This window comes from Lithobates pipiens, unplaced genomic scaffold (assembly GCF_037356315.1).
Source record: "Lithobates pipiens isolate NorthernLeopardFrog02 unplaced genomic scaffold, aLitPip1_a1.2 Scaffold_3, whole genome shotgun sequence".
Lineage (NCBI taxonomy): Eukaryota > Metazoa > Chordata > Amphibia > Anura > Ranidae > Lithobates > Lithobates pipiens.
The window spans coordinates 90,639,660-90,667,548 of record NW_027507790.1 but is presented as its reverse complement, the minus strand read 5'-3'; the positions used below and the strand labels follow the sequence as shown (position 1 = coordinate 90,667,548).

Below are 27,889 nucleotides of genomic sequence, written 5' to 3'. Positions count from 1 at the left end.
ATAGTTTATCTCTAAGTGTAAATCTTACCTGATTTTTCATAAAGTTCTTGACAATGTACACTGAGCTGTGCATGTCGGCTGCCAAGATAAATCAACTGCCACAGACAAGCGCAGATGTAACGTCATTCCAGGACACTCAATCAAGACAGCCAAAGATACTGAACCCAGAAAAAAACCGAGCAAAGACAGGAGTGTGTGGAAGTGGCATTGCTGGAGGTCAAGTGAGTATATTTCTATTTAATGCCATCTTGTGATGTGGATAGTTTTTTTCAGAGGTGAGCTGGAATGATTTACTCCAAATCCAACTCATTAATACCTGGGTTATTTTACATCCACTTTTGGTCACTGTTGTTTAATTTATTTTCACAATCTGTTATAACTGTGTATGAAAAAACAAACACAGATTTTCCTGTTCATGTGTACTCCTACAAGGATCCTCCCTTTTGGAACTCAACTTTTACACTAGAAATTCAATATATAACTCCAAAATTACTGGAACAGATGGAGTTGCTTTTCGTTTCTTGTAAAAGAAAAAAATATATAAATCGATCCCTTTACAACTAGAGTTGGGACAAACACCAGTGCTATACTTTAAGGCTGAGCTTCTTCAAACAGCTGTATACTGTATACGTGGGAAGTGTTTACATGTCAGATGATTTCTAATTATGTTCAGCCATTATTGCATTCCAGACTCTGCCAGCCAGCACAGACAGTTCCTAAACCTTTGTAAAGAACTGTAACAGTACTGTTTAATATCCAGACATATTCATGTAGTTGTGCTACTTTTATATAAAAATACATACCCCAGTACTTACAGTTTAACAAATGGATCAGAGTAACCATTAGCATCCATAGCTGCCAGGTGAACACATCGGATAATGCCAACAATAAGCCCTCCTTGCTGAGTGTTGTACATCAAAGAGACCAAAACCTTTCCTCTGTCTTCTACATCTCCACCGCGATCTGTCTGCAAAGAGGCAAAAGCTTTTTTTTGGACAATTGTAGTTTTTAATGTTTACACGTTTCAGTCCCTATATATTTTTCATTACTTATACAAATTCTGTATTTTACAAACATATAATTCATAAGTGTTTTCATGTCATTTACTTAGCAGAGAATTATGGACATTTTAATAAGAAAGCTCAGCAATGGCTGCTCACTTTTTGATTAAACCAGTCTAACTGAAAACCAAGATGATCTAGGACAGTGGTCTCCAAACTGCAGACCAGGGGCCAGATGTGGCCCTTTGCTTGCCTTTATCCAAACATTGAGATGCTATTGCTCCCCAAGGTGGTGGGGACGAGCGAGCGCCCCCCCCCCTCCTGAGTCATACCAGGCCGCGTGCCCTCAACATGTCCCCATGAAGGGCCCCTTCCCGACAACCCTGGCCATCAGTTGGTTGACGAAGGAGAAAGCCGGGCTTCTCTGCTAGTAAAATAGCTAGTAAAAGAGCAGAAGATAGCGGAGGAGTCCGGCGAGAAGACCATCGAAGACAGAAGAAGATCCCCAGAGCTGTCTAATAAAGTATTTTAAAAACCTGTGTTGTGTTTTTTTTTATGTACACTTTTTTCCCCCAGGTGAATGGGTACATGGTAGGGGGCCTCCAAGTCTGACAGATAATCCGATCGTGTGTACGCGGCATTACTGACACTAAAGATGTGGTACTATTCTTGCCACTGACACCAATGATGAGGCATTATTGCTCCACTGACACCAAAGATGGGACATTTTTGTTCTCACTGACACTATCGATATTATTTTCATTGATACCATGCCCTACTCCCACAAGCCACAGTCCAGCCCCCTAAGGTCTAAATAGCTGTAAACTGGCCCTTTGTTTAGAAAGTTTGGAGACCCCTGATCTAGGAGAGAGGGAAAGGGGCTGTGTCTCTCTGGCAATATACAGCGGCTATTCAGAAAGAGTGCACCACACTGGAAAATACTCAGTTGCACCACTTGCTGGCTACAAGACGTATTTATTATATGCCAGACCAAAAAATGTACAAAACAGTATATATTGTCCAATCTAAAAATAAAGGTAATGCAAGTTAGAGCAGTGAAAGGATGACTCACCCAAGAGGTAGGTGGAGGTGCAAAAGAATTACTCATTACGCACATAAAAAAATATACAACTTAAAGCCCCCTCTCCCACACACACATTGGGGTTAATTTACTAAAACTGGAGCGTGCAAAAATCTGGTGCAGCTCTGCATAGAAAGCTTCCACATTTCTTTGTCAAAGCCTAATTGAACACACTGAAGTTGTTAATCATGATAGTGCATGAGTTTTGGAAAATAGAAAAAAGAAAAAAGAGATTTTGGGGAAAAAAGAGAAAGACAGAGTGAGAAAGAGAGAAAAGTCCAGCAAACAAGGATTACAAATACAAAAAGGCTTAAGCCACTGAGAACTGATGTAAAATTTGGGGCCATGCATTTAATTACCCATATAATTATTTGTCTGAGCATCTATCAACCAAGGATCCCATATTCCAAACCACCTCTTATCAATTTTTGTTTAATCCTGTGCCAAACCCTGCACTGATACAGTGGCAACTACACTTAGCATCAGAAATAACATAGCAAGACATTAACAGATGTGGAAGTGGGGTCAAGCTATGGCTGGTAGGTATTTCCGCAAAAGGGTAGGACGTTAGTTATCTCATAGGAGTCCTCTAAAACTAAAATAAATTCTGAATTCCAACCCTGCAAGTAATTTATAAAAGGTGCAGTTTTATATTTATTGTTATATCTCCAAATCCAAATCCTTATCTAAATTTGTTTTCCTGAACTGAACCCAATTCCAACAAAAATGTTAAATCCAAAAGTGTATCAGATATGTGCTATAGGCTATGTAACAGTTTTGCTACTTGTTGCTATGCAACCAGTGTAGTTATTTGTTGCTGTGTGATGAGTTTAATTTTGGGTTACTATGTGACAAGTTTACTACTTACTATGAGACAAATAAAGTTGTTTATTATTATTTTACAAGTTCAATTTGCCTCGATTTATGATCTATTTCAACTGAAATCAACATCAACAATTGTCTATGCAAACCAGCTCTGATTGCCTGTGCACCCTGCAATCACAGACATAGTGAATACTCCAGATGGCACTTGAAATTACTGCACGTGATGCAATCAAAAGGTACCAGCTATGAGATGAGACATGGCACACTGAGTGCTAACTGATTACTCACATTGGATATTTGCTCTCTGTTACACTGAAAGCCAATCCTCAAATTATGTCAAATTTTGGTTCTGTTTTTTGATCATGCTCTGATCCACAAACCTCTAAATATAATACAAAGGTTTACCGAAGATTATAGGTATTATGTGTCAACCAATAAAATGGAAAATTCTAAACTTAACTGATGGAAAATTTCCTTTCCTGAAACATAAGCATGACAGCATACACGTATGGGATAGGCTCTGCCCCTCGCCTGATCAGGACTGATTATATTATATATAAGTGAGTCGCCTCCCCCAAGGCAGCATTCTCGTAACTATCCTCAAATGCGAAACCCAAGTGAGGGACTTTTCCGCACTATTTCCTGATGCATAAGCATACAGGTCCCACACTTGGGTTTTGCATTTGAGGATAGTTTACGAGAATGCTGCCTTGGGGGAGGCGACTCACTTATATCTAATATAATTAGTCCTGATCGGGCGAGGGGCGGGGCCTATCCCATACGTGTATGCTGTCATGCTTATGCATCAGGAAATAAAAATGACCTTCAGGTAAGTATAGAATTTTCCATTTTCCTGATACAAGCATGACAGCATACACGCATGGGATGTAGCACACCCACAAAACCATAAGGGAGGGCCATGCTTAAGTGTTAACTAACATATCATAAGATTAATTTATAACTGAAGTCAATTCTCCTTACAATGTTTCTTGATTAACCTTGCAATAGGCAAAAAACATGGTTTGTAGTATATGAACCTGGTTGGTATCCTGTAAAATTCTGGACCTCTGAATTTTGCCCATGAGCATACCACCCATCTGGTAAAGTGAGCTTTGCACTAGATTAATTAATTCATCTTTGTCCTATAAGCCGCTTAGGCTACTCTGACCCGAGATAATGCTATTATCCTAGTGGATAGTGAAAAGTCTTCTTCTGATACTACCAGACCTGAAGAGGCCATTACCCCAGCTTGTGGCGATGCAGACATTTCAGTTTGGACATACCGAAAGGGTGATGTATTAACCCAGGAGCAAGGATGCAGACCCTTATCTGGTGCTGGAAAAGTGAAAAACAGAGCTATGTTGTTTGATTATGGTTGCAATAAGCTAGTTTTACCGCTTGACGCTTGGATATCTGATAGCCTTTTCCCAGACGTGATAGTCTTAAGAAATACTGCTTTAGTGTCACTGAACCTATTGCGGAAGTCTTGTTCAGATGCATGGGGGAGTGGGACAACCTTCCCACCACTAGTTGCACTGCAAGTTTTAACGGAAAAGAACGATCTGTACCAGCCTTTTGGAATTGGTTTCCAAAGATGTGTGGGGGTCACTGGCTCTCAAGAAGTGAGGACCTGACCAAGACTTGACTACTGCTCAATCCCTTATCTTGGCTTACTTGCAGACATCTTAATCTTTACAGCCGGTAGCAGAGGATTCCATCCTTAAATTCTGTGAGATTTCCCATGTTCTAGGATACCTGGAGTTTTCCTCAGGTGCCCCGGCTTCCACAGGGTTTTAAATACTGAAGATGAGACCCCTAGATGAGCCTTCCTAACTTGGTCTCCCAGCTGCTAGATCTAACATGGCTGAATATGGATACACTTTGCTCCGCTGTGTAAGGCCTGAGATCTCAGGAAGAATAGGAGGTTCTTGGGCCAAAAACTGTACTTTGCAGACACCATGGCCTGCAAGGCCAACGGACCATTATTGCCCTCATCACAGCTGTAAGACTACAGATCCTCATGAGGAGCTTGGAGGTCACGTAGTCTGGTGGCTTTATAAGCTAACCTGCCGACCCAGCACTTTCACTCCTGGGAAGTTCCTCTTATTGGAATAACTTCCATTCATAACCATAGAGTGTATTGCCAAGTTGATATTCATTGAATTTCTTTTTGGTCTGGGGACTCACCCTTGACATCCCGTGCTGCTTATCTTACCGTGTCTGACAGAAAGTTCTGGGAAGCCCGAACACAAAGAGCAATGAGATGAGACAGGTTCTACTATTGGCAAACATGAATGGGATATACCGCTGTCAAGCTGAATAATCTTGTATTCCTTTTTGTCACGATGATTAGGAGATTACCAATTGCTCTCTGTTTGGAGCACAACTGAGGCCTCCTAGGCTGTGCTACCCAAACAACTTCCCCACTTGGGAATCACTGCACCACTGATGTTAGTCACCTTGTCCTCCATTGGAATAGGTCATTGACCATGAGCTAGGAGGTCACTGATGTGAATACCAAGAACGTGAATAGGCGTAGATGATTGGTATGCCCAGAAGCTGAGGAAAGCTGACAAGATTAACTATCCTTAGCCCTCATTAACGGGACTTGTCTCATATGTGGGGTAATCTTCCCTGGACTAGGAAGCAAATCTTCCATTATCTCAGAAGGCCAGATTATGATGTTCTCAATCTTCCAGTGCATCCAACCGACTGCATGGATTACTGCAGACTACTTCTTGACCATTTGTGACCATAGGATACAGATAGTATAGAGCTATGACTTGCCTCCATGTAAGAACCTAATACCGTCACCCTCTTTGAGGACAACTCTACAGTATTCTCCTAAATATCATCATTATTATAATGAGATTAGTTGGCTTTCCCCAGTTGATGATCTGTCCCTATTTTTATCTGAGTCTGAATCAGAATTTGCCAGGACCTGGAGCATGTTGAGCCAACCACAGCTGTTGTACAGCTAAGGAACCTGCAGCCATTGTTTCCACAAGATGCTCACTACTGGAAGCAATGTTCTGGAAAATGTCTTGAGTATGTGAAACAGGTCAAAGGTCACTGAATGAACCTGAAGTGAAACTCTCAGAAGCATGGGTGTACCAAAGTGTGTATGTACACATCAGCTAGAGAAAACTACAGCTGCTTTATCCGATGGTTTGTGTGATTGTTCTCACTGACTCCATATGAAGTTTTTTGGCTCTTGATCCTTCATTCCATATCTTGCATAAATCAGATTTTTGACTAAGAACAATGAACCGATGGTTCCAGTTAAAACAATATTTGGTAACATTTGTTTAAAGTTTTGATTACTCTAAAGCACCATAGTGGGAATTAGAGGAGTTGGAGGAGTGGAAATAAATTCCAATGACTTCCTTACTGCACAAGGTACATATTCACCAGCACCCAGGAATCTTCAGTTGTTGTCCAAAAGGTTTCTATTGTAGCTAGATTACATCACTAAGACAAGTGCTACACAGGCCCCACTGATCCTGAGCCCCCTCTGCCCAAATTTGCAATAATTTCTGCAATATAACACCTACTGGGCAAATTTGAGTGAAAAGAAACTTTGCTGTTCCTAGAAAGGAGCTGACTTGGGATTAGGCAACCAAAGAAACATTATTATTATGGATCTTCCAATCTCTTCTATAGCTCTTCTCAGGCCCTGTCACCAACTCTTTGTTCTGGGCCTAGGTGATTAGCCTAAGAGATTAATCCCAGATCTAGACATCAACGATTCCATCTTAAATCACATGCAATTTGACTTAGAAGAGGTATATGCAGTCAGTTAGTCAAGCCATAGGGTTTTACTCTCTGGTATATAGTGGTCTCCGGTACCCAACATGTTTCTGGTTCATGCACCTTCGTCTATACATCACCCCGCTCTGCAGTGCTCAACTTCTTGTCAGTAACTCATATCTCCTGTCACCTTCAGCCACATGATAAAAAAGTACTCCTGAGTTCTAGGAGCAACAGTGGCCTCACCATCTACCGGCACTGGTGCCAATGCTTTGTCCCTGCATGCTGTCAACTCAGGGTTACTTGGATTGGAGCACTAGAAGTAACTGCCCTCATTCAACTCCCCATGAAGGTACTCGAAAAAATATTTTGCAAAGTGGATGTTATGTTGCTCTTCGTTGTTCAAAAACATTGTAATATATACTTAGCTTTGAAGTGTTACATTTTGGATTAGACTATCCATACATTATGATAAAGATATCGTTATCACCCACAGAAGACAACATTTGAAACAAATGTAATTTACTGTAAATGGCTTGCTTTTGGAGACTGTGGGATGTTTTAAAGGAGTGCAAGGTGGGTGAACAGTTTTCTAGTTCACAATTATCAAAAATTAAATGAGTTTTGCACTGGTATACTTGAAAATAAGATTTGACTAGGTGTAAAGGCCATCATGGTATATAAAGCATATCGACACATACACTGTATGTCTAGGCACCAAAAACACCCAATGATGCCATATAGTTTATGTAATAATACCAGTGCAAAATGAACTGCAGAAATGTGACCGAACTGCAGAATATATGTAATATGCTGCCAAAAGTATTGGGGTTGAAAGACTTAACCTGCAAATATGAATTGATTGAGCCTTAATTGATGCAAATTAGTGACTGATCACTTTGCTTTTGTAAGCATTCATCATTCAGAAGCAAAACCACTACTTCTTTATCACATTGAACAAAATTAAAATAACATTAAGCCCTAAATAAGTATTCGAAACTGCTGATGTTGACACAGTAGTCTGTAAAGGAATTGATTAGACAAGGAAGGCTTGCCACTCCAGGTGAGATGAGGAAGCTTGATGGAACTAGTGGGTGTCCGCCTCAGCTCGTCTCCACAATCAATGTGTAAAAGAAGAATAGGCTGCACACCACAACTGTGATCCAAAATCCTTTATTGGGACATCCCAGAGTGACACCACAAGAGCAGTGTGCCCCATAGACATGTTTCACACTATTATAAGTGCTTAATCATTACCGTAATGATTAAGCACTTATAACAGTGTGAAACACATTTACTGGGCACTCCGCTCTTGTGCTCTCACTCTGGGATGTCCCAATAAAGAATTTTGGATCACAATTGTGATGTGCAGCCTATTCTTCTTTTACATGTAAAGCAATTGATCTTGACTGATCACCAACCTAGCAATAAAAAATCAAACTTATGAAATCTGGCCTGTATTGCTGTACTAATTCCTACAATAAGATCAACATTATTGTTCCATTACTCCTGGCAGTGTCGAGGAGGTGAGGAAAGGATCTCCAGTCACAAAGGACTTAGGTCATGAAGGGGTTATAATTGGAACTCCTTATTCGAACACATTTTTTAATCTGTGCTGTGGCATTCAATGTGCACAATTTTCCCAAAGAACATTTGTCATAGCAATTATAAGCTGTGCATATTTTTAGGCCAGAACTACCTGTACTTCATTTAATTGTCACCACTTTTAAGATATGTTCTCATAAACAGCAAGTCAGTAGCAGAACTTCTGACATCTGTGTCAAATTATGAGCCCTAGAGAATCACAGCAGTGGGACTAATAATGTCAGCTACACATCAACTTCTTTATATATATGGTATATCACCAAATACTATTCTGTGAATTCAGACTTAATGATCAGCTTCCAGTACTGTCAGAAATGCAGCACAAAGATGTCTAAGTAAATCTAGGAGGATTTCAACAGTAGAGCAGAGGTCATTGTGAAGCATAGTTTTAGAGCTGTGGTTTTAAGGTACCTGCAGGCAGGGTTATGAAAGGGCAAAATAATATTGTCATCCAAACTTTCTGATGATATGTCGCTGTGGCCTAACAATGACATCTATATGCTGCAGCTTAATGGCATCTTTTGTGGATTTTATAAAAAAAATAAAAATGAATGTGTTGCTGGAAATGTAAACTGCAACAATAATATTAGTGGAAAATATTAAAAAGTTAGCACATTAGCGCAATATAAAAAATCTCTTTGAAGTTTTTCATTGACTGTATTTGTGTTATTGGATGTGTAGAGATCTGCTCCCTCTACTGTTAGCTGCTAATGTCATAAGAGTTATGTATAATTATTTATTAGCACTGTCTCTGGAAGTATGGCTTAAAAACCAGAGAAGAAAGAAGCGGAGAGAGAGAGAGATTTGAACTGACATCACACATCCACATACAACAGCTGCATTACTTCAATACTGTATTTAATCCAGACCAGAAGCAGAGACTATTAGGTAATCATTCCTGTGTTATTGCTGTTTAACTGTAACTGCCCACAACTTCTTAATCGGAATCCTAGAGACAGACAAGTCTCTGTCATATTGTTATTATCTCACATGGCCAGATAGCTAGGTCTGTGCAACTGTACATATGTAGTGATCACCTTCCAGTATATTAGTAGTTGAACCTGTTTATTGCATGTATTTATCTATTTACATGTAGTACCTGATTTTTGTAATTTTCAGGTCCTGTTATTTTGGTTAACCCTGTCCCTGATCTGGGATTATATAGCGAAGTTTAGATATCCAGCATGGGCTAGAGCCAGGTTAAGCATCCGACAGCTATTTCTGGTAGTTAGAGGTCTGGCTGCATGTTCGATTAGAAACTACTAGGGAGGGACTAAAGCACAGAGTAGATAGACTGACTGAGTTCCAGTGCCACACCACGGTTTCTGTGTGCGAAAAGCTAGAGTGCACCCGGAAAGTATTCACGGCGCTTCACGTTTTCCACATTTTGTTATGTTATAGCCTTATTCCAAAATGTATTACATTCATTATTTTACTAAAAATTCTACAAACAATACCCCATAATGATAACGTGAAAGAAGTTTGTTTGAAATCTTTGCAAATTTATTAAAAATAAAAAACATAAAAAATCACATGTACATAAGTATTCACAGCCTTTGCCATGACACTCAAAATTTAACTCAGGTGCATTCTGTTTCCACTGATCATCCTTGAGATGTTTCTACAACTTGATTGGAGTCCACCTGTGGTAAATTCAGGTGATTGGACATGATTTGAAAAGCAAACACCTGTCTATATAAGGTCCCACAGTTAAATGTGCATGTCAGAGCACAAAGCAAGCCATGAAGTCCAAGGAATTGTCTGTGACCTGCGAGACAGGATTGTATCAAAACACAGATCTGGGGAAGGGTACAGAATAATTTCTGTAGCATTAAAGGTCCCAGTGAGTACAGTGGCCTCCATCATCTGTAAATGGAAAAAGTTTGGACCCACCGGGACTCTTCCTAGAGCGGGTCGCCTGGCCAAACTGAGTGGGTAAGAAGGGCCTTAGTCAGGAAGAACCTGATGGTCATTCTGACTGAGCTCCAACATTTCTCTGTGGAGAGAGGAGAACCTTCCAGAAGAACAACCATCTCTGCAGCACTCCACCAATCAGGCCTGTATGGTAGAGTGGTTAGACGAAAGCCACTCCTCAGTAGCAGGACAATGATCCTAAGCACACAGCCAAGATAACAAAAGAGGGGCTATGGGACAACTCTGTGAATGTCCTTGAGTGGCCCAGCCAGAGCCTATATTTGAACCCGACTAAACATCTCTGGAGAGATCTGAAAATGACTGTACACATCCAACCTGATGGAGCTTGAGAGGTCCTGCAAAAGAAGAATGTAGAAACTGCCCAAAAATAGGTGTGCTAAGCTCGAAGCATCATACTCAAAAAGACTTGAGGCTGTAATTGGGGCCAAAGGTGCTTCAACAAAGTATTGCGCAAAGGCGTTGAATATTTATGTATATGTGATTTTTTTTTCGTTTTTTATTTTTTATAAATTTGCAAAGATTTCAAACAAACTTCTTTCATGCTGTCATTATTGGGTAGTGTTTGTAGAATTTTGAGTACAATAATGAATTTAATCCATTTTGGAATAAGGCTGTAACATAACACAATGTGGAAAAAGTGAAGCACTGTGAATATATTCCAGATTGATTAGGCAAAATTCGGAGGACCTTCCATCACCACTGATCTTGTATTCAAGTCTCCAACACAAAGATGAATGCAGCATTGTGATCATCCTGGGGGGGGGGGCTAGAGGTATTTCTGTTAATAACAAATTTCTCCCAGATTTATGTGCACAGTTCTACCAGAAATCTTGTTGGCACTTTTGCTGATAATACCTTTTTGTACACTAGATGTATGCACTATTAATAATATTTTCTTGAATAAAGATCATATTATTTCCATATTGTTGTGCATCTGTATACTTATGGTTAATATATGCTGGTTGCTGTAGTTCCTCTGCTCCCAATTGATTAGATTACTAGTTAATTTCCCAGGAAGAAAATATCCCCTGTTCACAGAGACCTTCTCCTGGCTAGAGGCATTGCCAAATTTATTATCAAATCCACGCTTCCATTTAGTGAAGTTTCTGGTTCTCCTACTTACCTACTGGTTTAGCACAATATCCCGTTTGGGTAAGGACATTTGTTATACAACCCCCCCCCCCCATCCCCTCTCCCACCCAAAAAAAATAAAAATGGCGATATAGGTGAATGCCAAGAAGACAGAAAACTGGGTACAAATCAACAGACAGAAGGACAACAGAATCTGAAGATTAAAAAAATATTAGACTGGCATCAATAATGTGATGAATGACCTAAGCTCAAGTTAAGAATTGCTAACTTGAACCAGGGCTTGTTGACAATAAGCTGTCTATCCAAGGCACTGGATTTTTTGCCCAACCATGTCTGGAATATGAAAGACAGAACTACTGTTGTAAGTAAGAACAGCAGACAGAGATAGGAAATACAATCACCAAAGAAACCATCTAACATTTTTTCAACTGAATGCTGAATAGAAGAAAAAAAAAGGAATATCAGCGCAGTTGAAGACCACCCCTTTTCATGATGCTAATTTAAATGAAATACTTTCAAATATCATGATTTTTTCTCTAGGTGCAATATTGTATTTTATGAAGTTTGATCAAACCTATAAACTTTAGATGCTGCAATTTCTAATTCCATTATTTTAGTTTAGTGTTCACCAAGGGCAAGCAATTTAAATATATTGGATTTTGCTAAAGAGCTATAAAATAATTTAAAATGATGTATTTTTTTTGAAATAATTAATAACAAAATAAATGAGCAAATATCAAATTTGATGTGAAATAAAATAAATGAGCTCTATCATAGAGCTTTAAACCACATAATAAATTAAATAACCCGGTACCTACAGAGCAGGAGCTGTCTGGTGTTCCATCTTAATGGTGACCTTTGCCATTGCTCTTGCTTTCCTTGTACCCATTGAGGTTGTCGTAAGCTCTTTATTACTCTTTTTCTAATGTCACATCTCTCTAGCAATCTCTAGATAGTAGCTTTAAACTTAGACTTGACATAAAGCTTATGAAAGTGAAATTAATTCTTACAAATTAAATGGTGCGGCCAGTAGTGAAGCTACCATCTACCTGCTTCTGGCACATGATTATACTTGAGTACACTTGCGAGTACAAGTCATAAACAGGAGAATGGTCTATGAAGCTGTTTACAGTGATTAAGGCATTTATTCATACAGTGTGCACCTAAAGCTACCCCAATTGCTGGTGTTCTTCTGCTCCTATACCACAGGCAGGCAGCTGCAGTAATTACAGTTGGTATATTGTGTCATCTGCAAAGTGTGCACCTAAAACTACCCCAATTGCTGGTGTTCTGATCCTATACCACAGGCAGCTGCAGTAATTACAGTTTGTGTACTGTGTACTCTGCACAGCGTGCACCTAAAGCTACCCCAATTGCTGGTGTTCTTCTGATCCTACACCACAGGCAGGCAGCTGCAGTAATTACAGTTGGTATATTGTGTCATCTGCCCAGTGTGCACCTAAAGCTACCCCAATTGCTTGTGTTCTTCTGATCCTATACCGCAGGCAGCTGCAGTAATTACAGTTGGTGTACTGTATAGTCTGCACAGTGTGCACCTAAAGCTACCCCAATTGCTGGTGTTCTCATACTAATAATACTACAGGCAGGCAGTTGATTCTGCTAGCTGCAGTATATCAGTATATACGTCCCAGCTTTGTGCAGCTACATCTCCCTGCAGGCCATCAGTATGTCTGGAAGACCAACAAGGAGAGGCAGACAGTCACGAGCCAATAAAATAGGGCCAGCAGGCTCTGTGTCTAGAGGCAACAGTGCTGGCCGTGGACACGGTGCATCCTCATCAGCACGTAGCCATGGGACAAGCTTGTCCTTTTTTTCGGCAGCTGTCCGTGTTGAGCCGCAACATGCCGAAGACTTGGTAGAGTGGATGACCAAGCCGTCCTCATCCTCCTCATCCTCTTTCACCCAGGCTCAGGGTACTAGCAAAGCAGCTGCCAACACGGCCTCTTCCCTCGGCTCAATGGCATCAGTCACTCCTTCCCTAGCCCCACCATGTCCTTCTGAGGAGTTCCCCGAACTTTTTGAGCACAGTGTTGGGTACATCCTCCCGGAGGATGCCCAGTGTTTTGAAGGCTTTGATGATGATACCCAGCTAGAGGAAGGCAGTAACATGAGCCTAGAGAGAGGGGGTGCCCAAGAAGGACAGCAATCTGGCAGATGTTCCCCCAGCTGCAGCATACTGCCAGGTTTGCTCCAGTGATGAAGAGGGAGGGGATGATGAGGTCACTGAATCCACTTGGGTGCCTGATAGGAGAGAGGAGGAGGCACATCTCCAATGAGACAGGATGCCTGCAAGGGGCCAGCTTAAGGGCAGAACACCGACTGCATCACACCACAGAACTTCGCATGTGCAGGGCGCTGCCTCTGCGCGTTATTCCAAAAGTTCTTTGGTGTGGGCCTTTTTTGAGACGAGTGCATCAGATCGCACCACTGCTGTTTGCAACATATGTCTCAAGTGTATCTCGCATGGCCAAAACATCAGCTGCTTGGGCACCACATGCTTGACCAGACATATTATATCTGAAAAGGTTTTTTATGGGACTTTTTAAGCGCAAAAACACTGTATTATAGAAAAATATCAATTTTAATACAATTAAGAAAAACATATAAATACATCATTTGGAATCATTTAAAAAAAATACATCACGTGTACATAAGAACAATTGCAATGTCGATAAACCTCTACATGTTTTGCCATAAAATATAAGGCTTCTTCAGGAGAACTGTTAATATCACTTGAAGGTTTTCTTTAAAAATATTTTCATTTGGAAAGTTGCCTGTTCCACTTTCTTGAACGGTTTGAGAAGGATCCCAAGGGGTGCAGCTTTTCTTGACAATGTATCCCTCTCTATGGTATCAAAATTGATCCCCCCTTTTATCCAACCACTCTTGGAGTGTATTATTGAATTTTCAGTGAAAGCACAGTGACTTTATGCATATGCGATATTAACAGTTCTCCTGAAGAAGCCTTATATTTTATGGCGAAACATGTAGAGATTTATCGGCATTGCAATTGTTTTTATGCACTCCATGATGTATTTTTTGAAATGATTCCAAATTATGTATTTATATGTTTTTCTTAATTGTATTAAAATGTAGATTTTTCTATAATACTGTGTTTTTGCGCTTAAAAAGTCCCATAAAAAACCTTTTCAGATATATTATATTTAAAGGGATGTGGCGCTATAAGGATGTTTCAGTATATTAGCTCTTTTATAAATCTCTTCTCCTCCTTGACCAGACATATGTCGACCTGCCATGCAGTTCATGGGCAAGCGTACCTAAAAGACCCACACCAAAGAACAAAGCAGACCTCTCCTTGCTCATCATCAGCTGGGATCTCCAACCCCACTATACCTTCAGTCCTCTCTGAAACCTGCATTGAGAGGAATGAAGGTGTAGAATTAGGTGTGTCACAGCCAAGTACTTGTGGGCAATCTGCTAGTGCTACACCGACGTCCAATTGTACAAGGCAAATTTCCCTGCCCCCGCTGCTGCATTGCCGAAAGAAGTTCACTCCCAGACATCCACATGCCCAGCGGTTGAATGCTAGCTTGGCTAAATTGCTAGCACTTCAACTGCTGCCTTTTCAGTTGGTAGACTCTGCCCCCTTCCGTGAGTTTGTGGAATGTGTGGTTCCTTAGTGGCAGGTTCCCAAAAGTCACTTTTTCGCACGGAAGGCGATTCTGGCTCTCTACCGGCATGTGGAAAACAATGCCTTGGCCTCGCTGGACAGGGCAGTCAGCGGTAAGGTGCATGTTACTGCTGACTCATGATCCAGCAAGCATGGACAGGGACATTACCTATCTTACACGGTGAATTGGGTGACTCTGCTGGCAGCTGGGAAGGATGCAGGACAAGGTGCAGTAGTGTTGGAGGTTGTTCGGCCACCACACCTAGAAAATGCTACTACTGATGATTCTGACACACCTCTCTCCTCCACCCCTTCCTCTTCTTCTTCCTCCATGGCCCCTTCCTGTGCTTTGTCTTTGGAATCAGCAGCGCTCCGCAGGCATTCAAGGGGCTACGCAAATACGCAGGCAAAAAGATGCCATACGGTTCTTGCGCTGGTGTGCTTGGGGGACAGGAGCCACACTGGGGCAGAGATTCTGTCAGCTCTGCAGGGGCAGGCTGAGAGGTGGTTGATGCCACACCAGCTTAAGCCAGGAATGGTGGTTTGCAAGAATGGCACCAACCTCCTCTCTGCCCTCCGACAGGGACAACTGACCCTTGTGCCCTGTTTGGCTCACGTCCTTAACTTGGTGGTGCAGCGGTTCTTGGGCAAGTACCCAGGCTTACAGGATGTCCTGAGGCAGGCCAGGAAAGTCTGTGTGCATTTCCGGCAGTCATATAATGCCAGTGCTCAGCTGGCCGACCTCCAAAAGGAATTTAACCTGCCCAAGAACCGCCTAATCTGTGACATGCTCACCAGGTGGAACTCAACGTTGGCCATGCTGCAGCGGCTGCACACACAGCAGAGGGCCATTAATGAGTACCTGTGTGACTATGGCACCAGGACAGGATCAGGGGAGCTTGCTTTTTTCCCCACACCAGTGGGCCATGATCAGTGATGCATGCCCTGTCCTGTCACCATTTGAGGAGGCCCGAGGATAGTGAGCAGTGACAGTGCATGCATCAGTAACAGTCTTGTCCATCTTTTGGCGCACACGCTGCATGGAATAATGGACAGGGCACTTGAGGCAGAACAGAGGCAGGAAGAGGAGAACTTCCTTTCCTCTCAAGGCCCCCTTTATCCAGACAGTGTTCCTGCTGCCCCGCTGATCACACAGGAAGAGGACGAGGAGGGGGAGGAGGATTGTGTCAGCATGGAGGTGGAGCCTGGCACTCAGCAGCAGTCTTTTAGGGATCATTTACAGTCCTAAGAAACCCGTGGACTTGTACATGGCTGGGAGGAGGTGGCTGCGGATCATGTCGTCCTTAGTGACCCAGAGGACTCAGGACCAAATGCCTCAGCTAACCTACGCTGCATGGCCTCCCTGATTCTGCAAAGCCTGCGGAAGGATCCTCATATTTGTCGGATCAAGGAGAGGGATCATTACTGGCTGGCAACTCTCCTTGATCCACATTACAAGGGTAAGGTTACAGACCTTATTTTGCCATGGCAGAGGGAGCAGAGGATGAAACATCTTCGGGAGGCCTTGCAGAAAGGTCCGTGCAACGCATTCCCAGAGACTGGGAGGCTACAAATTCATGGTCCTGGACAACGTGTTGCTGAGGCTTTGGTCAGTCACAGAAGGAGCGGTGGAGAAGGTGGCTGTCTGACCGATGCGTTCAGACAATTTTTTAGTCAGCAGCCTCAAGGTATGATCACTGGCCAGAGCTAGCCCAGTATGCCCAGTATGCAATTGAGCTACTGGCCTATCCTGCATCCAGCGTTCTTTCAGTGCTGCTAGAGGCTTTGTAACTGATCACAGGGTGCGCCTGCCCAATTTTTCAGCCCCTGTTTAACAGGGGTGTGTAATTACAATTTTTGATGCAATACTTTGCAGCAGGGATCATTCCTGCGCTCCAACTAGAGTATCTGTGAGGGGTTGTAGTATGGTGGCACCAGCACCAGTGCCTAAGGCCCAATTTTTCAGCCCCCGTTTAACAGGGACATGTAATTAAAATTTTTGATGCTATACTTTGCAGCAGGGCTCATTCCTGCGCTAATATATCACAGCAGGGCCCATTCCTGTGCCCACCAAGAGTAATTGTGAGGGCTTACAGTGTTGTGGCAACACCAACACCTTAGGCCCAAATTTCTGCAGAGCATATAGGGCAGGCCCCTACTTTCAAACATCCAACTTACAAAGTCTCCTACTTGCAAACGGAAGGAGACAACAGGAAGTGAGGTGAAATCTACCCCCAGGAAGGGAAATCCTCTCCTGTAAGAGTTGATATGGGAAAACGTGTCTCCTCTCCACTGATGCTTTATCACCAATCCTTGTTTCACTTAAAACCCCAAATTTTCAAAAACCATTTGTCATTGGGACAGAAAGTGAGGTGAAAGCTTCTGAAGAGGTGCACAGACAGCAAAACAAATGTTACAGGGGTGATAACCCTTCCCTATGTTTTCCAAAGAGCTAGAAATAATTTTTTTGGCTGGAGCTACACTTTAAAAATGTACCAGTTCAAAATTACAAACAGATTCTACTTAACAACAAACCTACAGTCCCTGTCTTGTTTACACAGCCTGTATACTGCTGTTCAGAATATATAGGGCCTGGGGCCCCACGCCTTTCCTTTTTTTAATTTGGGTGCGGGTTCCCCTTCATATCCATACAAGGCCCAAAGGGTCTGGTAATGGACTGGGGGGGTACCCATGCCATTTGTCTCACTGATTTCCATCCATATTTCCAGGACCACACATTACATTAAAGCTGCAAGTACTTTTAAATGACTTTTATTACTTTAAAAATGTAATTTTGTGCAGGGACTAAGCATGGGAAACGCGCCACTTTTTTTTTTCCCTTTAAGCATTAAAATCAGTGCTCCCGAAAAAACTGCCATTTTTAAAACTTTTTTTTGCATTGATACATGTCCCCTGGGCAGGACCCGAGTCCCCAAACCCTTTTTAGGACAATAACTTGCATATTAGCCTTTTAAATTAGCACTTTTGATTTCAAACGTTTGAGTCCCATAGACTTTAACGGGGTTCTAAAGTTCGTGCAAATTTTCAGTCTGTTCGCAGGTTCTGGTGCAAACCGAACCGGGGGTGTTTGGCTCATCCCTAATAGTGATATGCAGAGCAACCTGAGCCTGCAGGCAGCTAAGACAAAGGAATTTTTTCCAGCACCATTTAAATGTTCATTTACTTATCCTTTTATCAATAAAAAAGTAGATACATATTAGTTTATATATATGACCAATTTCTGTTTAACCACTTCAGCCCCGGAAGAATTTATCCCCTTTCTGACTAGGCCAATTTTTGCGATATGGCATTGTGTCACTTTAACTAATAATTGCACAGTCATGCGACACTGTAACCAAACAAAATTTACATCTTTTTTTCCCACAAATAGAGCTTTCTTTCGGTAGTATTTGATCACCTCTGCGGTTTTTATTTTGAAAAAAAATATCTTTTACTTTTTGCTATAATAAATATCTCAATTGTAAAAAAAAAAAAAAAAATATGTGTTTTCCTTAGTTTAGGCCGATATGTATTCTTCTACATATTTTTGGTAAAAAAAAATGCAATAAGCATATAGTGATCGGTTTGCGCAAAAGTTATAGCATCTTCAAAATAGGGGATAGATTTATGTCATTTTTATTATTATTTTTTCAACTAGTAATGGCGGCGATCAGCGATTAATATATGGACTGCGATATTTCGGTGGACAGATTGGACACTTGACACATTTTTGGGACCAGTGACATTTATACAGCGATCAGTGCTATAAAAATGCACTGATTACTGTTTAAATGTCACTGGCAGGGAAGGGGTTAACACTAGGGGACGATCAAGGAGTTAACTGTGTTCCCTAGGTGTGTTCTAACTGTGGTGTGGGGAATGGGACTGACTAGGGGAGGAGAGAGATTGTTGTTCCTACTTAGGAGAGTAAGACCTGTCTCCTCTCCCCCAAAATAACCCGGGGAGATCTCTCGCTCTGTCACAAGCGATTGCGGGTGCCCATCGGTCATCATATCCGTACTTGCATCGGCTCCGGGGACACGCTGCAGGAGCGTGCCTCCTACAGCATCTTAAAGGGCCACCGTACAGTCACGACGGCTCACCCAGGAGAACCATCCTATCACAGAATAACTGCGGCTGCTGGTCGGGAACCCGTTAATACTGAGAAAAATATGTTTTATTTTTTTTTTAAATGACTTTAGTATCACTTTAACACTGGTCTCCTGTGAGTTATTAAACCAGTTAAAAGCTCTAGTAGGTGTACATGACAGAAAGCATAAAAATTATAATGCAAAAAAAAAAAAACACTTTTAAAAGTATATACTTGTATGGTTAACAGGTTAACATGTATAAGTAGCATTTAGTAATAGTACTTGTAAACAGACTTACTTCATCCTCATAGAGAGCCATGCCCCTTACTGATCCAGTTGTTCCAGCACGCTTCATCTGAAGAGAAAAGTGCTAATTAATTATTAATCAACAACTGAGAACTCACACTAGTGGCAATATCACTTGTGCATTGACAAGAGTGATTTACATCTACATAAGACAGGAATATGCCAGATACAGCTGTATAGACCATATTTACAACTACCCTAGGCATTCAACTTACAGTAGAAAAGTGTAAGTGTACAATGTACAGGGATAGGGACAATTGTAGACACTCACTCAGGTTGAACTGGATGGACTGGTGTCTTTATTCAACCTTACTAACTATGTAACTATTTAATCCAGAATGGAACTCATTATACTAATGAAGCTTGTGTTAAAAATAATGACATGCTTATTTAAATATTATATACATATTATGAGGAGAGTTCAAGTCAAATCGGGACTTTTGAGTTTATATAATAAAAGAACAAATTTCAAGGAGCGACAACTGCATTAATTTTTCAGCATACTCCACTGCTACAGTTATACACTTATCCCAGCATTTAACTAATGCTAGAAAACTTTGACATAGAAGATTTGTCAGTACGCCTGAACCATCAGACTGCTTCACTTCATCATCAGTGCACTACAGAAAGATTTGTCTCTTGTCTTGTTTCACGAAAGGTTATATGTCAAATATCCAGGATCAGGCTTTCCACATGTTCACAGGAATGACTGCTGTGGGCTGGGAACCACCATGGCCTGGGATCATCACCGGCAGACGTACGGACATCTTTGAAACATGTCTTACTGCAGCTGAGCATCTCATCACCCTACTGTGCTTCTGTGCTACAGTCTTCTGTAGATAGCTGTGGGTTTTACACCTTCATTCACAAGAAGCTTCATCATCACACGCTGTTCAATGCACGCACTTACACTGATGTCTGCCATCTTGATTAACGGTCTCTGAACTGATCTGTGACATGTGCACCGCCTATCAGTAATAGGAGTCACTTGCCACTTACTAATGCGTGTAGTACTACCACTCTGGCATCTCTTTTCATACCTGTAAAATTAAAAGGGCTGATTTGACTTGAACGCTCCTCGTACATATGCATTATTGTGAGTCTCGCCTAAGCATAAGGAAACATAAGGATTTGCCTAAGCAAAAGAATAAGTTAAGTGTAGTAAACGATTCCATGCACACAGTATGTACCGGTATGACTCGCTCCAAGCACACATTGAAGTTCTTTTTCTGATTGGGTTTTAGCTTCTTCAGAGAAAACCGAGTTTCACCAATGAACTCATTGTGGCCAAACTTGTCTTCATCACAAACAGAGATTCTAATGGATGATATAGAATATAATTTACACATCATTTCATTTTTATTTAGCCAAATAAACATTGCATTCATTTTAATAATATTATTTAAATAATACCTTGTATTTAGAATAGATAATTAGGATAATAGATAATTATGAACTGGGGTGTTAGGCTTTATTTTATACAAGTGTCACACACATATATATATCCACTTGGCATCCGCGCTATAGCCGAATGACAGCTACAGCACGGACCTGACTTTCCCGATGGTCTCCCCTTTGCATGCTCCCCGTGTGCCTCCTGCAGGGCAAGCACGACGCGCATGCTGTGATCACCAAGTCACGAGACTCGTGTGATCACAGATCCGAATGAAGGGCTGGTCCCGGCCCCTTACTCCGTGATCAGCTGTCAGCCAATGACAGCTGATCACGTGTGTAAACAAAAGCTTGGTGATCGTTTTTTTTTTCTCCTCACACTAACAGCATGAGGAGAGAAAAAACAATCACCGGCTTATGTGCAAGGGACATCGGTCCCGAAGAGGAAGGAGGCACATCTGCCTCATCTGTGCCAATCAGTACCCCCTGCCATTGCCACCTGCAGTGCCCACAGTGCCCACCAGTGCCTCCTATCAATGCCCTAGAGTGCCACCTATCAATGCCCACAAGTGCCACCTATCAATGCCCACCAGTGGTGCCATACAGTGCCTTATCAGTGCCACCTAGCAGTACTGCCTATCAGTGTAACCTACCAATGCCAATCAGTGCCCATTATTGCCACCCATCAGTGCCCATCACTGCCACCCATCAGTGCCCACCACTGCCAGCTATCAGTGCCACCTATTAGTGCCACTTCTCAGTGCTAACCAGTGCCACCTAGCAATTCCCTTCAGTTCCATCTATCAGTGCCACCTCTCAGTGTCACCTCTCAGTGTACACCAGTGCCCACCAGTGTCGCCTTATCAGTGCCCATCAGTGCAACCTGCATCATTGAAGGAGAAAAATTACCTGTTTGCAAAATTTTATAACAAAATCTAAAAAAAAAATCTAAAAAAAAAAAAAAAAATCAGTCTTTTTAATTTTTTTTAACAAAAAATAAAAACCGCAGAGGTGATCAAATGCCACCAAAAGAAAGCTCTATTTGTGGGGAAAAAATGATAAAAATTTCATTTGGGTACATATATATATATATGAGGAAGGCTCCACTAAGAAGGCTTTCCTGTGCTCCAGCACCAATATGGTTCTCAGACACCTCTATAAACAGATATGGGTCCCATCTACAGCATCCCTTCAGTAAACAGTCCATCAATGACCAGGACACTGGAGACTGACCAATTCAATATTATAAAACAATGAATAGATGTAGCTAAAGCCCTTAGTCCAGCAGCTATGGAATTTGGGTGAGTCCACAACAGTTTTACTAAATTTATGGGTAAAAACAGGGGATGTATAGTTTGTCATGAAGAGTCTCAATTAGAAATAAAAAATACTGACTAATATAATCATTATCATAAATGTTAAAATAATTTGCAAACCACACTGGCTTAACAAAAGTTTAATGCTAAATCCGAGAAAAGTTGCTATACATTTGTTTTTGGCAAGCACAACATCTTACCTCAAAGTCTTTCTCTGCAACTCTTCATCCGTGATGCCATGATACACAAGGGCCTCGTTCCATATTGGATTACGAGTATTTCTCAATGTTTTAGTACGCAATTTGTTTGCCTGGAAATATAGAGAAAATCAAACTATGCTATTCTCATTTTACATTTTAAACAAAGTTCAATTTCAATATAATAATTAAAAAGATTGTGCGCTGCGAGCAAACATCAATATAACAAAGCATATTATACAATAAAACTGAGCAAATATTAATGATACACAGTGTTCTACTAAAAACAGATGGCACATGGTGGAATGTTTGAAAGCTGAACAATTTAGTAATTGGAACACTAAAATAGGATTGTTATAACAGCTTACCTGTAAAATTATTTTCTTGGAGTACATCACGGGACACAGAGCCACAGTAATTACTGTATGGGTTATATAGGCACCCTTAGGTGATGGACACTGGCACACCCTAGACAGGAAGTTTAGCTCCCTATATAACCCCTCCACTTACTGGGAGTACCTCAGTTTTGTAGCAAAGCAATATACCTGTATTAGAAGAGGGCAGGGACCTCTGTGTCCTGTGATGTACTCCAAGAAAAGGATTTTACAGGTAAGCTGTTATAAAAATCCTATTTTCTTTATCGTACATCATGGAACACAAAACCACAGTAATTACTGCATCGGAGGTCCCAGAGCAATGCTAACTGAGGGGAGGGAGACACAAACAAAAGTAGAGTGCAATCAGACCTGAGGACCTATATTACTGCCTGCAGCACACTACACCCAAAGGCGATATCCTCATGCCTTCTTACATCCACCAGATAGAATCTGGTGAATGTATGGACTGAAGACCAAGTTGCGGCCATGCCGATTTGAGCAAATGGAGGCTTGGTGATGCACTGCCCATGAAGCACTAACAGACCTGGTGGAGTGTGCTTTGATTTGAAAAGGTGTAACTTTCCTCTTTAAACCATAACTTGAATAATTACTTGCCAAATCCACTTAGCAATAGTAGATTTTGATGCTGCCTGTCCTTTTCTAGGATCTTCAGGCAACACAAACAAAACATTGTTTTTTTCCGAATCAGAGCAGTCGCCTCCAAATAGAAAATAGATTTTGACCGCTCTCACTACATCCAGAGAATGAAGTGACTTTTCTTCCGTAGAACAGGGTTCTGGAAAAAATTAAGGCAGAACAATATCGTGGTTTAGATGAAAACCTAAAACCACCTTTGGTACAAAGGACGCAATACTATTCTATCCTTGCAAATTATTAAATATGGCTCTTTACAAGAAAGAGCCGCCAATTCTGATACCCTTCTTGCAGAAGAAACGGCTACCAGAAAAACTAGCTGCCTTGTCAAAAGGACCAAGGGAATATGTCGTATTATATGTTCACAGAGGCTGAGGGAGATCCTTCAGCCCCTATTTGAGCCCCTATTTTTTGGGGTATTTGTACCTTCCCTTCTGCCAATAGTGCTAAGCAAAAATGCAGAGGTACTAACAGAAATGCACCCACTGCTGAACAAAATAGTCCAGCAACTGCCACTGCTATCAAGGCTTAGTCCGATGCTAAGTAAACGTGCCTGGGAATGCCTGTGTCACCCACACTCACATGCCATCCATCTGCTCTGTGTCCCGCCTTTAGCTGTATGCACCTGCAAAAAGTGCACCTTTATAGCTTTGCATAGCCCACATTGTGGGCGTTGAACCACGCCGATGCTGCGCTGAGTCCCGGCCCCCCTTACCACCCACTTCACCCCCTCATCTTTTTTCAATAGAGACTGTTTTCCCCATTCGAGTGGGGGCTCTGATCCGACCAGATTGCACGTGGAGGGGGGCTGGGGTGGAGGGGAGAAGGAGAGCTGGTGGATGGCGTAATGGCGGCAGCAGCAGCAGGAGCAGTGTGCCATACCGCTGACTGACCCATGCCCTCTTTGCCTGGAAAGCAGCTGTGGGGGGACATTCCGAAGAGAAAAACCCACCTTTCCCCATCCTACCTAGAGCTTGGGCTCGGAGGAACCATGCAGCTTGTGACACAGAGTGAGACTGAAAAGCATGGAATCAGGTACATGCTCTTGACAGCCCCCTGGTGGCGAGTTTAGGCATGACACATTTACTTAAAGGAGAAAACCCACAATAATTAGAAACATTCCTTAGGAATCTCCCTTACCTTATCTGGCTGCAGGGTTCTGTGGTAAACCAAACAGACCCAATCTTCATCACTGACGGTGGGCTCCGTTAAAAACCTTCAGGAACCGGGCCCCTTTTTGTCGGGGGACCCATACTCCTGGGCCTGTAAAGCACCCCACCAGGAAATATGGCTGAAAAAACCAAACACTGGATCCCGGGGTCCAGCTCTCTAAAAAGAGAAGTGTTACAGGAAGAAACCTTGTTTCTTCCGACACGAGGCCTGGGTACCATTCAATTCACCCTGGAAAAGACACTTTAACTGGATTTGGTTGCATGGCTTGCCCTAGCAAATATTTCCCCAGCAGAGCTTAGCACAGCACATCTTTACTTGTGACCAACACCTAAGACACTGGCAAAAAACTGAGGTACTCCCAGCAAGAGGAGGGGTTATATAGGGAGCTAAACTTCCTGTCTAGGGCATGCCAGTGTCCATCACCTAAAGGTGCCTATATAACCCATACAGTAATTACTGTGGCTCTGTGTCCCATGATGTACGATAAAGAAAAGGTTTTTGAAAATTGTGTGTTGAAAGAATAATTCCAACAAACTGAATAATTCAGGAATGAGTAAAAGAAACCGAAAAAATTTAATTCAGGCCATATAGTGATAACCACACTTGCTGACCAAGCAAGGCTAATTAGCAGGGGATGGTAAAGGTGGTAGGCTTTGATGTTTCTGGCTACACACACATACATGTGTTCCCTGACTGCCTCATTAGAAATCAGTACATACTTTGTAGAGGCTTCATTAATAATAAAGTACAGCAAGTAGAGATTGCAGTAATAGCTGTGCCCCAGACCTTGCCCACGCTCAGACCTCACATTAAGATCCTAAAAATAAAGCTGCAAACCACGTTCTCCAGCATCTCAAATTAACTTTATTGCCCCTTCACCATCGAGCCCTTTAGAACTATATATTATACCAAGAAATTCTCAGATTTGTAATTCCAGAGAAGAAGTAAAAGCCTATCTTAAAATTCTCTATTGGGCTATAGTAAGTCTGAGTTATGGGAAATTAACATTGTGATCCACAACAAACATACCATCTAGCCAATTCAGAAAATGTTTTACAATTTAGGTTTCACACTGCTGGAAAAAAGTGTCAGGCTGTTTAGGTGGCTGAATTATCATGGTGATATGTTGTGATAAGCAGCAACAAAATATCACTTCAATGTAAGGAAAAAAACTTGAGAGTTGTGTGGGGAAGGCTTTTTAGGAATGCACACAAGCATTCACCCAAGGAAACCCACAATCCTGATAGAAATGTCATAGGTTTTCCTCTCACATATGTGAGTTCAAAATAAAAACACCATAGTTTTATTATTGGAAGACCCCTACACACCATTTTTATTAATGTATAATTAAAGCTAATAAGAGACAACTTTTTTTTGGAACCATCAATTTTTTTTAATTTTTTTTTATCTCCAACTGCTCTATATTGTTCATACCATGCCCCTATGAACCCGCTTGTGGTTATCTAAATGAATAAACACAAGCCCAATGCAATGGCATATAGAAAACAACTATTTCCGCACCATAATTCTTGCGTTGAGTGTGTTTTTATCATGATCAATTAGTGCCCTTGTTCCTCATTCCAGCATCCGGATGTTTGCTATGGCCTTTCCCCTGTCGGTGTTCACCTCCAAGGTGATTGATCGGATTAGTCACCTGATGTAAGCAAACCGAACACGCTATCACTTGCTTGTGATAGAGGCACAGTTAACTGCATTGTTCCTTATCAAGCCTCCCATTTGTCTGCCTTGCTTTGCTGTTGGAGCTCCCTGTGTATGACCCGGATCGGATATTGGACTATTCCCTTTACTCAACCTGCCTTTTACTTGGACTGTCATTGGATCGGATATTGGACTGTTCCCTGAACTCAGCCTGCTTTTTACTTAGACTTTCATTGGACCGGATATTGGACTATTCCATGATCTCAGCCTGCCTTTACCTGGACTGTCTTAGAACCACGTTATTTGCCTGCTAAACTGCAAGTAGTCTGTTGTTTGCTCTGTTCGCATCTACCTAGGTGTGGTGGCCAGGCACTATAGCATTGTGTATAAGTCCTGAGGGGCAACCAAGTACCCGCAGGTCTGCTTGCCTTAAGGGAAAGGGGGCTGCTATAGGTGAAGCCAGATATAGTGTCTGACTACCTGCATTTAGGTAGACGAGACATTTGTGATGGTTGTTCAATAAAGCAGTATGCCTGCATTTTTACACAGCATGCATTTTTCACAATGCACCACATGTCACAACACACAGTGTGCTGTAATACACTGCAGTACATAAAGTTAAAGTGGGGAGAAAGTGGAGAGAAAGGGGCGGTACCGTGCTTCAGGATATGCTCCAAAACGTGTCACCGCCCATTTCTCCCCTCTGACACCATCAGCCTTGTGTGTCCCACATTTGAACCCGGAACACAGGCTTCCCTGCTGCCTCCTCTCTTCAGCACATACAAGAACGCTTTACAGCTGATGGATGGCTCTAGACTGCTCTCTACCACCATGCCGAGGATGGACACATGCCACAGATGAGGACTCTTGATTTTATCATGTTTTTTAACACACAACGATCTTGTAAGTGCTTTTAACCCTTTGTGCACTTTATAAAATTTTGCATACTGCATTCAAAGTGCTGCCAAAAGTGCCATCTCATCACTATCATCCATCTGACCAGCTATCCACCTCCACCAGAGCACCCTTATCTCCTCTGTGTGTTCTTTTTATCCACCCACTACCAAACGATTATAGAAAAAACAGCTATCAATTTTTTTGTAAACTGTATATTACCTTACTGGCACCAGGTAGAAGATGCAGCTTCACATATGGATCCGCTAAACCATTTGAGTCCATAGGTTTTAAACCCTAGAAGACAAATTCAATTTTAAGACCATAAATAATTAGTTTTTGTGGCAAATTAATCTGAATAACCACCTGTTACTACATAAGACTTCAAACAATGAACATGACATGGACAACAGTTATTTACTCATAGCAAAAATGTAAATTCAAAATCCTGAGCTTAAAAAACAAAGTAACATGGAAATGTTGCATCCTTTACCTTAGAAACATCCATCCCTGAACAAGAAGAAGCTCAGGGTTACAATGTGCATTGATTTTATAGCATCCACAAATGTACAGTCCAGATGACATTATGTGGATTCCATCAGACATATATTTGGTAATCCACAGAATAGTAAAAAAAAAACTGCCACTTCAGACTTATTCTGAAGATGCAGGCACGAGGGATATCTTCATTCTTGTTTCCATACTGAGTGAGTCACAGAGCAGGAAAAGATATATAGGTTACCAAGTTCACTGGCTATAGGTCACTATAAAGTATAGCAATTATGAAAATGAAAACACCAGATGTCTTGCTTTCAAAGCAAGTCAGCAAATGCAGTTACATTATTTGTAGCACAAAAAAATCCTAAAGACTGAGCAGAGACCATGCTTT

The 27,889-nt window shown here is 41.6% G+C and overlaps 1 protein-coding gene across 1 annotated transcript in view; it reads right to left on the bottom strand.

Moving 5' to 3' along the window:
• The window catches only part of RPH3A (rabphilin 3A), a 396,706-nt gene that overhangs the window by 22,602 nt on the left and 346,215 nt on the right, over positions 1–27,889 (bottom strand). Inside the window, exons 13-17 of the mRNA XM_077462038.1 lie at positions 27,223–27,297; positions 22,247–22,356; positions 20,529–20,655; positions 19,331–19,387; positions 816–967 (exon numbers count right to left, since the gene is read on the bottom strand). Coding sequence (XP_077318164.1) covers positions 816–967; positions 19,331–19,387; positions 20,529–20,655; positions 22,247–22,356; positions 27,223–27,297 — 521 coding nt within the window. The remainder of the gene's footprint in view (positions 1–815; positions 968–19,330; positions 19,388–20,528; positions 20,656–22,246; positions 22,357–27,222; positions 27,298–27,889) is intronic.